At 45.9% G+C, this 12490-nt stretch overlaps 2 protein-coding genes across 9 annotated transcripts in view; both read left to right on the top strand.

Annotated features, from left to right (window-relative positions):
- The window catches only part of Ube2d4 (ubiquitin conjugating enzyme E2 D4 (putative)), a 20439-nt gene extending 14432 nt beyond the window's left edge, over positions 1–6007 (top strand). For all 5 annotated transcript variants that reach the window (XM_055623922.1, XM_055623920.1, XM_055623921.1 and 2 more), the window contains 3 exons: positions 2106–2211; positions 4045–4138; positions 5164–6007. In XM_055623922.1, coding sequence (XP_055479897.1) covers positions 2106–2211; positions 4045–4138; positions 5164–5209 — 246 coding nt within the window. In that variant the 3' untranslated portion in view covers positions 5210–6007. The remainder of the gene's footprint in view (positions 1–2105; positions 2212–4044; positions 4139–5163) is intronic.
- Positions 6008–10202: 4195 nt separating this feature from the next.
- Dbnl (drebrin like) overlaps positions 10203–12490 on the top strand; it is a 13691-nt gene continuing 11403 nt past the window's right edge. For all 4 annotated transcript variants that reach the window (XM_055623915.1, XM_055623917.1, XM_055623914.1 and 1 more), the window contains exon 1: positions 10203–10360. In XM_055623915.1, the coding sequence (XP_055479890.1) occupies positions 10278–10360 (83 nt within the window). In that variant the 5' untranslated portion in view covers positions 10203–10277. The remainder of the gene's footprint in view (positions 10361–12490) is intronic.

Genomic DNA, 12490 nt, shown 5'->3' with positions numbered 1-12490 from the left:
AGATAGATAGATAGATAGATAGATAGATAGATAGATAGATAGATAGATAGATAAGTAGATAGATAAGTAGATAGATAAGTAGATAGATAGATATATTTAATTTGGAGAAACTTATTTTTGGTGTGGGAGATAAATCGGTCCCACATCAACCCTGGTGCTGGCACGTATGGCAGATAGACCCAAGAATGCCGACCCTCCCCCAAGGCTGGCATGGTGAACAGTCAGTTCAGTTAGGATTTCTTATGGAAGAACAGGCAACTTAGGGGTTATACAACCGGAAAAAAAAAAAAAAAAGGTTTCTTCCTGGCTGGAGCGATGGCTGAGTGGTTAAGAGCACTTGCTTCTCTTCCAGAGAACCCAAATTTGATTCTTCATACCCATGTGATGCCTCACAATCATCTATGACTTCAGTTCCCTTTTCTACCTCTGTGGGCACTGCACACATATGGTACATAGACATACGTGGGGGCAAATTGCTTATACACATAAAGTCAAAATAAATAATTTTTTCTTTTCTTTTCTTTTTTTTTTTTTTTTCTTAGACAGGGTTTCTCTGTCTGGCCATAGCTATCCTGGACTTGCTTTATAGATCATGCTGGCCTTGCACTCACAGCAATCTGCCTGTCTGCCTCCATGAGTGCTAGGATTGCCAATGCCTGGCAAACTAAATAAATCTTAAAATAATTTTCTTCCCTTGTCCAGCAGCCCTCCTCCTGGACCACCCATTGGCAGTGCTATGCACTTCCTGAGTCCTTCCTCCGCTCTACAAGGAACTATTAGGAGGCCCAGTGTGGTGAAGGTTTCGTGTGCATAAAAAAGCTGCTCTAGGGGCTGGAGAGATGGCTCAGAGGTTAAGAATACTTGCTGTTCTTCCAAAGGTCCTGAGTTCAGTTCTCAGCAACCACATGGTGGCTCATGACCATCTATAGGGAGAGCTGGTGTACAGGATGAATGCTGTATTTATAAATAATAAATAAATCTTAACAACAAAAAAATCACTTTTATTAAAAAAAAAAAAAAGCTGCTCTATTTCACATTGGCATTCTCTGATGCCAGCATTCATTCCATAATACCAGGGCACAGCAACATGTTCCTGAGCAGAGAACTCTAAGACCCAGACTGGTTATTTTAAAACATGATTTTTGAGTTGGTTCTGGTGGGAAACATCTGTAGCACTCAGGAAGCTGATGTAAGATGGAAAGCTAGATGCCTTCAGGATACCTAAGTTCTGGGTCATCCTGGGCTACATAGACCCTGCCTAAAGGTGTGAGAGAGGGGCAATAACAAGTAGTTGAAGGGTGATTCTCTTGTTTAAATCCTAACCAGGCCGGTTCAAGGTGCTGTGGCCTAAGACTGAAGGTAAATTCTGTGAAGAGAATCTTAAATGGGTGGGGACTGGGATTTCCTATTAATGTTGCATCTTATTCTTACGGTGCTTTTTTTTTTTTTTCCCTTGGTACAACAAAACATCTATGCTTGGTATTCAACCAAAACCAATGATGGCTAAAGTGAAATTTTTCAGCTGGGCACTGGTGGTGCACATAATTAATCCCAGCACTTGAGAGACAGAGGCAAGCAGATCTCTGTGAGTTTGAGACCAGACTACTCTATATAGCAAGTTCCAGGACAGCCAGAGCTAGAGCTACATAGTGAGACCCTATCTCAATTTAAAAAAAAAAAAAAGGAAAAATAGTTGCAGTTTTTTTGTTTTTTCATCCAAGCCACCTAGACTAAAGTAATTAAGCAAAGAGTGAGCTGTGAATTTTATTTGGCTGTTTCTTATGCTGACTTTGTTTCCTCATTGTAGCCATAATTAGAGTTGTTTTGCATAGATATTTGAACTTTGGGTTCTTTCTACCACCCTGCTTATTATTCTTCACTGCTCAGCGCATAGTGAAGTTGGCATCAATGACCCATGTTCAACATGAGAATCCAGCAGAAGTGGGTCAGGGTACTTGACTTGTCTTAGGGATGCCTGCCTATGCCCCATTAGAAGCTGGGGTGGCTGCACTGCTGACCCAGCTCGGCGCAACCTGTGTCCTCTTCACCTGGATTATTTTCCAGATTTCCTGTGGTTTCTCTGACTTGATGTCTTATTTTTACAGGTTGCTTTCACTACCAAAATCTATCACCCTAATATCAACAGCAGTGGAAGCATTTGCCTGGACATCTTGAGGTCGCAGTGGTCCCCAGCGTTGACTGTGTCCAAAGGTAGAGACACTGATATGTACTTAGCACGCCTCTGTCATATATTCCCTTGCTGAAGAGTGGACATGAAGCTCAGGAAGAACAGACAGCTTCCCAGATCACAAAGCCCTGCCTAGTCCTGTGCCCACCTCATTCTCCACACTGTAAGGAGATAATGTATAAAGTACTGTGCCTATGCCGTAGTAGTACTCAGTAGTCAGTTGCTATGTGATGCTCGAAACTGTCAAATGGGTACAAGAAGGCGGTATCAACTTTCCTTGGATTTTTCCCCTAAAAGTCAGAAGGCAAATAATTAAACCTTTCTTTTCCTTCCTTCATCCAAGGAGGATCAGCACAGAGTCATCTCTGAAAGGACGGATAAAGGGCCTGACTGCAAGAGTCTTTTCCCAAATAAGTGATAATGAGCATATTGTGGGTGAGATTAAGAATTCAGTTTAAGCCAGGCGGTGTGGCACATGCCTTTAATCTCAGCACTCAGGGAGGCAGAGGCAGATGAATCTCTGTAAGTTCAAGGCTAGCCTAGTCTACCAAGTGAGTTCCAGGACAGCCATGGCTGCACAGAAAAACCCTGTCTCAAAAACAAAAAGAATTCAGCTGGGTATGGCGACACACACCTATAATCACAGCACTCAGGACACTGAGGCAAGAAGATCAAGAGTTCAGGGCCAGTGTGCGAGAGACCCCCACCTCAAAAAAAATCCAATCTAAACCATTCTATACAACCATAGTTACTCCAGAACTAAGATTGAGTATGAGGACACCAGGCCACCCACCCCCAGAAAAGTGGCACATAAGGCAATACAAGTGACAGAGCTTTGGCATTGGGCAAGGCCTCAGACTGCCTGGGACAACTGGCAGGACAGTCTTTGGAATGTTAGAAAAGGCCTGCAGAGGTAGATACAGTAAATCCAGAAGGACAGAACCACTATACTGTGCAGTGGACTCTTATCAGGGTGATGTATAGGAAATCAGGCCAACGTTCTGGCAAAATGGCTCTTTTCTGGGTTGTACCTCAGGCAGGCATGCTTATCCCACTGCCCAGGGGCAGCCATCAGAGTCTGCCAGCCCCTAGGGCAGGGACATCTTAGGTAAGGAGTTAGAAATTAGAGAGGAAAGGGAAATAGCAACAAGGGACACTTGAGAAAGGACAGGGAGCCCGGAGTGGTGTGGAGGGAGGTCCACAGCCCTATAGAGTGCCACGCTTGTGGAATGTGAAAAGAGTTGAGTGTCTTCTTTAATGGAACCTGGCTTTCCCCGTGGGTAGCTTTACCTGTAGGAAACTGTTGTCAGGACTTTGGATTCACTAAAGCCAGTTTGTTTTGAGTCATGGTGGATTCAGGGCAAAGTGTAAATATAGTTCTCAAAGTCCCATCTTCTCCTCAGCAAGCCCTGGTAAATGACTTCCTTTGTTCAAGTCCTTTGACATTGTTCCCAACATAGGAGAGCATAGAAACAGGCATGTATTGGCCTTGCATCCTGGTTCAGAGTCTCATCCTAGCTTCGACATTCTGAACTCCTGTTTTCTTGCCACTAATCAAAGACTTCTGGGGCACTAAAGATGTGTGGGCACAGACTGAGGTTTTGGAAGAATGTAAGAGCTAAGACCACAGGGGTTTCAGGGGAAGTGAAGGCCGGGAGGTATCTTAGAACAATGTGTTGGGTTACACGGTAATGTGCGTTATGCTGATATTTTAACATCAAATATCTAGACTTGAACAGAATCCTTAAGTGTTTCCTTAAGTGGAAACAGACAGTGCATTTCAGGAGGTTCGCTGGACCCACAAGTAACGCATAGCCTCATGACCTCAGCTGACTGACCCTTTCTTTTCTTCCTAGTTCTCTTGTCCATCTGCTCTCTGCTCTGCGACCCCAACCCTGATGACCCACTGGTGCCAGAAATAGCCCATGCCTACAAGGCCAACAGAGAGAAGTATGTGTCCTCTTTGAGTTGACTTTGTGTACGGCTGCCCAGGTTCCCACGGACATCGTCCTGCCCGGGCCAAGCTCATGTATGCAGTGGGTGCCCTGGGCTTAGCCTCCTGGCTCTTACTAACATGTCCTTTGAAACTCAGAGAAGGGATAAAAGCGCTTTGCCCTGTGGACAGCTCACCAGCTACCACTACTGAATCCTAAAACATTGTCAAATCCTGACCTGGGGACGGCTAAGTCAGTAGCCAGCCAACAAAGGACTCGGAAGAATATGACAACAGGAAATCCTGTATTATATTAGAAGGTTTATGACATTATTAAGGGGGGCTATCTGCTGGGACACAGCTAGAATGAGACTGAGGTTAGTTTGCTGGTAAGGATTACACATCAAGAGTGTGTGGCTGTTTGGTCAGCAGGCCCGCCCTCACTGCCACCTGTTTGCACACTGGTTTCCATACCCACAATTATAGCACTCCCCGCTTTGGCCAGGCACAATGTTGCACTGAAGCTTGGTTGCTAAAGCACATGCAGGACTCACTGTCATGTGTCAGTCTCTGAGCAGGGGGTCAAGGATGGCAGAGCTCAGGCAGCAGTACCTCTGGCAATGGCACAGTCCCGTGTGTGGCTCTGGATCGGGCTTTTTTTTTTTTTTTTAGATTTTTCATGTTTTGTGTATGGGTGTTTTGCCTGCACACAGGTATGTATACCATGTGCATATGTGATTCCCACAAAGGCAAGAAGAGGACATTGGATCCTCTAGAACTAAAGTTCCAGGGGGTTGTTAGCTGCCATTTGGGTTCTGGGAATTGAACCTGGGTCCTTGAGAAAAACAGCCAGTACTTTTAACCACTGAACCCTTTCTCCAGTCCCCAGTATTAGCTCTTTTAAAGATTATCTTTATTAAGTGTTTTAGTTTATCAGTTACTTTTATCTGAAGAGATTAGCACAGAAAGTGACTTTTCTCCCAGCATTTTTCTTGAGGCCTTTATAAATCTGATTTCCTTAGTGTCTGCTTTTTTCTTGCAGGTATAACAGACTAGCAAGAGAGTGGACACAAAAATATGCTATGTAAGTGCCTCGAAGGCTCCATGGGAGATACTGTTCAAGAGAAGCTTGCCAGGCAGAGTGGCCTTCATGTGAAGCTCTGAGCTGTTGGCTAAGGCACTCCCAGAACATCGTCTGTTCACACATGTGTTGGCCATTCACTTCTCTGGCTGCAGCATATTGGTGCCACTTCAGCCATTGTGTCCTTGACAGTATCACACCTTTGATGCCAAATCAGAGACCATCGTTATGATCTACAGTCTTCCTGGTTACACTGGGGCATCTATGCCCTAGTCTCTCTGCTTATCTCTGGGGAATCAAGCCATGCATGATGTCACTCCTTACTGTTGCACTGTCCAGGGGCCCAGTCTGCTCCCTGACCATATGCCCTTGCCTTTAGAGCACAGTGCTTTCTCTTGAGGGCCCAGGGTAGAGTGGGCCTTCTTCATGAGTGGGCTTTCTTCATACGTGGTCTGCTGCAGACCCAGGTCCTCAGGAATCTGAGTGCATCCCAGAGGCTCCTAGAAATGGAAACAGCATCACTCGAAAGTACTTCTGCTGTCCCACCACTGCATTTCTCTCCTACACCAAACAGCAAGCAAGGAGCATCAGGATATATAAAGCAGGTAACACCAAGAAAGAGGGAAATGATCAGACATAGAAATCTGTGGGTTATGCTTTTGTATGTGATGAGGCTTTCCCCAGCCTCCTCCCACAGGGAACTTAACATGAAAATCAGGCATAAGCTGTTCACAGACTGGAACACGGGAAGGAAAGGAACTTTAAATGCAAATAAAAAGAAAATTCCCTCAGAAGTGACAGTTAACATTTAAGTCTCCTTTTTTCTTCTTTCAGATAATAAATTTAATGGGTTCTTCAGAGATTTGGTTGGGCTTTAAGCACTTGGCCTCCTCTGTTGGCTTTCTGATGGAGCACAGCCTTAAGAGTTCAGAACTTTGAGATTAATCACCTAGGAAAATGCTAGAGTGAGTAGTCTCTGTGTGTAAAAGAATGTGTTTTTTAAAGACAGTTTTTTATGTAGCCCGAGCTGGTCTTGAATCGTCCTGTCTTCTGAAAGCTGGTCTTACCAACATGTGCTAGCTACCAATATCTGACTAGGAAAGAATTTCTAGAAAGGACTACAAAGGGAGGAGAGCCAAGGAGTTTACAGGCAGTTTAAGATGACCTCTCACAATACAGTCCAGGCTGGCCTAAGAGATCCATTGGCCTTTGTCTCGTAAGCACTGAGAGAGAACAGGTGTGCCCATGACACCTAGCCTTATCTTAGTCTTCTGACTTGGTTATAAAGGTGGTTTGTTCCCAGGGAGTAATGGTTGGTGAATCAGAAAGGGGAGAGAAGAGAAAACGCCATTAAAAGACCAGGTGAGGCCTTTGAGGGTAAGGAGGAAGAAGACTAAACTAAAAACAATAGCCAGTCATGCTTATGCACACCTGTAACCCTAACATACAGGGGAAGCAGAGGAAAGAGGTTCAAGGCCAGCCACAGCCACACAAGACTATCCAAATCAGAAGAGTTAACCAGTGCCAGTGAGAACCATTCTGTCCCCATTCACACCACTTCGGCAAAGTCCTGCGTTTGCCCACATATAAGATCTCTTTACCACGTCTTTGGGGCTCTTAATCTTTATTCTTTGCTTCTCGGCCTGTTGAGACTTGCGCTTCAAATTTGTTTTTTGTTTGTTTGTTTGTTTGTTTTGTTTTTTAAGCCAGGATTTCTCTGTGTAGCTCTGGTTGTCCTGGAACTCACTTTGTAGAACTCAGGTTGTAGAACTCACTTCCTCTCTGCCTGCCTCTGATGTGAAACTATGCCCCTTTCCTGGCTGGGTCATCTCTAAAGTTTGTGTCTGCTGAGCTGAAGTTTATGACTTCACATAGCACAAAGTGGTGCAGCTTGGAAGAGAACATTGGTAACAGCTATGCAGAACAGGTCACATTCTTTTTTTTTTTTTTTTTTTTTTTTTTAAGACAGATTAAGACTGTCTCCCCCTCCTAACCCCAAGACACAGGGTTTCTTTGTGTAGCCTTGGCTGTCCTGGACTTGATTTTGTAGGCCAGGCTGGCCTCAAACTCAGAGATCTGCCTGCCTCTGCCTCCGTGAGTGCTGGAATTACAGGTTTGCGCCACTTCAGCTTGCAGTAGAAACATTCCTAAGAAACAGAAATTTAGTTGGGCAATGGTTGTAGTGGTCTTTAATCCCAGCACTTGGGAACCAGAGGCAGGCAGATCTCTGTGAGTTTGAGGCCAGCCTGGTCTACAAAGTGAGTTCTAGGAATAGGCTGTTAAGTCAAAAGCCTTATTTTGAAAATGAACCATTGTGTGGGTGGTCCTGTGCCAATCACATCTGTGGATATTATACTCCCAAGTCCAGTCCTAGGCCAGTAACTGAACAGTAGATCTGTAAAGCCAACTCTGGGTTAATGTGATTTTTTTTTTCCCCCTAGTGAACCATAGAAATCAGAGAAATACATGAGTTTAAAGTCAGTGATTGTCAACCTGTGGGTCACATATCAGATATTTACATTACCTTTTATAACAGTACCAAAATTACAGTTAGGAAGTAGCAATGAAATAATTTTATGGTTGGGGGTCACCACAACATGAGGAATTGTATTAAGGGTCACTGCATTAAGAAGGTGGAGAACCCCTGGTTTAAGTGATCTGTGAAGAATAAAAAACTGTCAGGGCTGAGGGGATGGCTCAGTGGGAAAGTGAGAAATTTTGCACAAGCTTGAAGACCTGAGTTCAAACACCCATCACCTGCTTTAAAAGCTGGGTTTGGCTCTGTATAACAGTACTGAGGGTAGGCAGTACTGGTTTGCTGGCTACCTGCCTAGCTCCATGTTCAGTAAGAGCGTCTAAGAAATAAGGTGGAGAATGAAAGAGCAGGCCATTTGACATTGCTCTCTGGCCCCCAGTAGCACACAGGTATGCATACACTTCCACCCATGTGCATAAACCACACACACAGTGTTGCCTGTCTTGGAAGATTTGGGTTTGCTAAGTGAAGCTGAAGTTTCTTTTTTTAATACTTTTTGAGACAGGCACTCAACTAATAGCCAGGCTATGTAGACTATAGACTATATAGACTACACTGTGTAGACCAGGCTGCCTCAAACTTGTAGATATCTACCTGTCTTTTCTTCCCAGATTCAGAAATTAAAGTCATGTACCACCGTGCCCATTTTTTGTGTTTGTTTGCTTTGTTTTTGTTGTTCGTTTTCGAGACAGGGTTTCTCTGTGTCCCCTTGACTGTCCTGGAAACTTGCTATGTAGACCACACACTGGCCTCGAACTCAGAGGTCTGCCAGTCTCTGCCTCCAGTGTGCTGGGATTAAAGGCATGCACCACCACTGCCCAGCCACGCCATGCCCATCTTATTTTTAATATAATTTGTATAATTGTTTAAGTGCACCGTGACCATGCCTGGTGCCCAGAGAGACCAGAAAAGGGTATTAGGTACCTAGGACTGAAGTCAGAGGGCTGTAAACTGCCATTTGGGTGCTGGGAATTGAATCTGGGTTTCCTGGAAGAGCAGCCAAGCCATCTCTCCCGCACTGCACCCTCCTCCGCCACCCCTTTTGTCTGTGAGGCTCTCTCTTGGAACTCACTATGCAGACCAGGCCTGCCTCTGCCTCACCGGTGCTGGGATTAAAGCCATGCAACGCTACGCTGAGGGACTTCCAGCCCCATTCTTACAACAGTTTAAATGTAGTAACTTCAAGCCCCACTCTTCTAGTTTCATTTCTCTTGCTGTGATAAAATACCCTGACTGAACCCAATTTAGAGAAGAAAGTGTTTATTTTAGTTTACAAAAATTATGGTCTGTCATAGGTTGGAAGGTCAGGCAAGTGTTTTTGAAGTAAAAATGAAGCACAAAGCAGATTCTCCTCATTACCCCACTATCTCATCAATTTTTAAAAGATTTTATTTAAATGATCTAGCTGATCCCCAGGCCAGCCTAGAACTTAAGTTTCTGCCTCTGCCTCCTCAGTGCTAGGATCATATGCCAGTGCCTTCATGCTCAACACCACAGATTAATTTTTTTTTCTTTTTTATTTTTACAGAAAGGGTTAGTCTGTGTAGTCCTGGCTGTCCTGGAACTGTTGTGTTCAGGGTGGAAGCTGAGAAAACTCACTGCAGATATGAAAATGCAAGCTTTATTTTCTGCTCATGCAGGGAGATGGCCACTTCAGGATCTGAGTCCGGAAGGGGAAGCTGTATTGCATATTTAAAGGGTGAAAGTTTGTACCATTGTTTAATCATATTTTGACATACGAGGTTAAGGTAGCTTCCATCAGTCTTGGTAGGAGTAGGTCCTTAGTCCAGAACTTGTTTGACCCTGCCAGAAACAAGAAGTTGTTCTTGAAATGGCTGGACTCAGATGACTGTGTCAAACTTAAAAATTATCCGAGACGGCTGGACGCAGACAACTGTTTCCTTATAACAAAGCTGTTCAGCTATTGGGAAGTCCCCAACTCCCCGAGGGCCCGGGACTTGAAAGTTAATTTCTTCCTATGATTAAATGGACTGAAAACAAAATGGTAGTACTTAAGACTTTTTTTTTTTTTTTTTTGCTTTTTGCTTGTTCCCTGAACCTGCTCTGACCAGGCTGGGCTGAATTTAGAGATTCACCAGCCTCAGCTACCCGAGTGCTGCTGTTAAAGGTGAGTGCCTTCACTACCCGGCTATCAGATTAAATTTCTGAGGTGCATGTTTATACCCAGGTTCGGGAGTACTCTTTTAGAGACTTGTGAATCTAAGCTTGCGCTCAAACAAAATACATTAAATAAAACAAGAGTGAAAAAAGAACTAGCACAGTGCTCGAGGCCACGCCTTGGGGACTGCGGACTAGGCTGTATAGCCGACCAGCCCCTCCCGTATCTTAATTCACCATCAGCCACACCAGGTCAAGCCCACCGCAAACTAGCGCGTAAATTCTCTACTTCCGCTTCCGGCTTTCTGGGCGCGGCTTCGTCAGAGGCGAGGCTTCCGGCCTCCGGGGCGGGGCTTCCGGCCGTCAGTGGAGGCAGGGGGAAAGGTGAAGCGGCTGCCTCGCTGGGACCGTGGGGCGTGCCATGGCGGTGAACCTGAGCCGGAACGGGCCGGCGCTGCAGGAGGCCTACGTGCGTGTGGTCACCGAGAAATCCCCGACCGACTGGTAGGCAGCGAGGCGGGTCCGGAGAGGCGCCGGAGCGGGAAGGTGGGGTCGCGGTGTGGCCGTGGTATCGCAGGATCACCTGTCCACCTTTTCACAGCTTAACGAGATGCTACCTCACCCTCGCCACCGCTGTCCCCCGGGGAGTACCCCACAGGCCTCTCCCCTGCCACCTAGTAGTCGGCTATACCCTGGGAGTCTCTTGAAGGTCTCTTGTCTGTCTGGTTGAGCTTGCTGTCCTCCAGGCTCTTTCCATTTTCTGGACTTTCCTGTACAAAGAGGTTCCGCGCAGCTCTCAACTCCCTAGAAAGCTTCCCAAACTTTCATACCCGGCTCTTGTAAACCCTGAGTTCAGGAATAGGCATTGAAAGCGGTGTAACAGTGGGGTTGAGGTCATGAGCTCACACTGAAGGCTTAAATCAAGGATGTCAGCGGTCTGGGTCCCTGGTTCTCTTTGATCACGTTTCTGAATTATAGAAGAGGACTGAAAACGGGGTACTGTAACCTGTTCGAGAAAAGGCTCCATCTTCCCTCCACCACGCCAGAACATCCTCTGCTAGGCTGTCAGTGTGTAGGTTTCATCTTGCGTTTTTTATTTGAGCTTTACAGTACTGTGAGCTTGGATCTGAAGTTTCTGGAGTGACCCTGCTGAGCCCCTCCCCTCTTCAGCTTTCTGCTGCATGCATACCTGTATATAGTAATGCTCTTTCACTTTCCCATTTACTTAAATTGTTTCCATTAGACAGTTTTTAGCGCTTCTATTTCTGAGGAATATGTTGAGTGCAGCAGGTGAACAAATTTTGGGAAGTACAAACTGGACCTTGGAGATGGAGTTTGGTGGGGCTGCCACTCCCCTGTGGTCAGCACTGAGGAGCGCCATACTGAGTCTACTTGTGTTGAGTCTTCCCTGGAGACTTCTCTTGCATGACTTTGACCAACCATCTCTTCTTTTCGACGGCGTTGTATCTCCTCTTTAATTTTCTGGCCCCTCTGTCTTCTCAGGAACCATACCTTTTTGGGGAGTGATACCCCACAGCCTAGCTAACAGTGTACCTCTTCCATGCTTCTAGCTCTTTCTTAAGGTAGCTAGCTTGCCTGCTTTTGAGACAAAGCTTCACTATGTAGCTCTGGCTGGCCTGGAACTCACTGTGTAGGCAAAGCTGGCCTTGATCTCACCTCTCTCTGCCAAGTGCTCACTGAGCCTCTTACTAGACTCATCTGCTTCACCTTGGTCTGACATTGTCCTGCCTCATCCACTCATTGTTCCTTCTAAGGGTGCAGAGCCTTCTCTTCCCTCACACAGTATTCATCTGTCCAGGCAGCCATGCTGCCCAGCTTCCTACAGTACTGCAGACTGCACCAGTCCAGCTGAACAAGCCTCTGGCCTCCACCCTCACTGTCATAACCATTTTGGTAGTTACTCAGCAAGATTGTGTGACAGGTCCCCACTCGCTAGCTGAGAAAATATCTGGGCCATCTTACTTCCCTGCCCATGACTCCAGTGGCTTCCTGTTGCACCTTGAATAAAGACCAGACTCTTGCCCTACCTGACCTGGTTCCTGTTGCCTCTCCTGCTTACTACTCTGGCCACACCTGTTGACCACCCTTGTACCAAAGTCTCTCTTCCTCAAAACTGCAAGCTAGTTCCTCATTAGAGCCTCAACCTTGCTGCTTCCCCTGCATGGAACATACTTCATCATCTTGACAGCTTCTTGTCCTTCATGTCTCTGTGCCGGGGCTGTCTTCTCAGAGTGGCCTCCAGAATTCCTGGTGTGTGGACCATGGGCATGCCTGCTGCCTGCCGAGGCTGGAAGAGGATGTGGGGTCACCTTGTCACCTCTCCCAGTTTCACTTCCTTGTGATACAAATAAGATATGCTGAGAACCCTCATAGATTATGTGCCGTAGGTGCATGCATGCATGCCTGCGCTCCTGGCTGCCTGCCTGCGTGTGTTTGTTCATTCCTTTTCTTTATCTCTTCCCTACCATGGTGGGTTAGGCCTGCTTCTGTTCCTATTGCCTAGCTGTTGTGTTTTTGATGGATGGATTAAGCCATGTAGAAAAAGGAAAAGGCTGTCAAAAAGACAGTGGTCTTCAGCTTGGTAGTCACAAAAGGTCACACACAGAGCTAGTA

The sequence above is a fragment of the Psammomys obesus genome, unplaced genomic scaffold (genome assembly GCF_907164565.1).
Source record: "Psammomys obesus unplaced genomic scaffold, mPsaObe1.curated_primary_1811, whole genome shotgun sequence".
NCBI lineage: Eukaryota > Metazoa > Chordata > Mammalia > Rodentia > Muridae > Psammomys > Psammomys obesus.
Note: the sequence above shows the minus strand (reverse complement) of the source record. Positions and strands in the feature narration are given on the sequence as shown.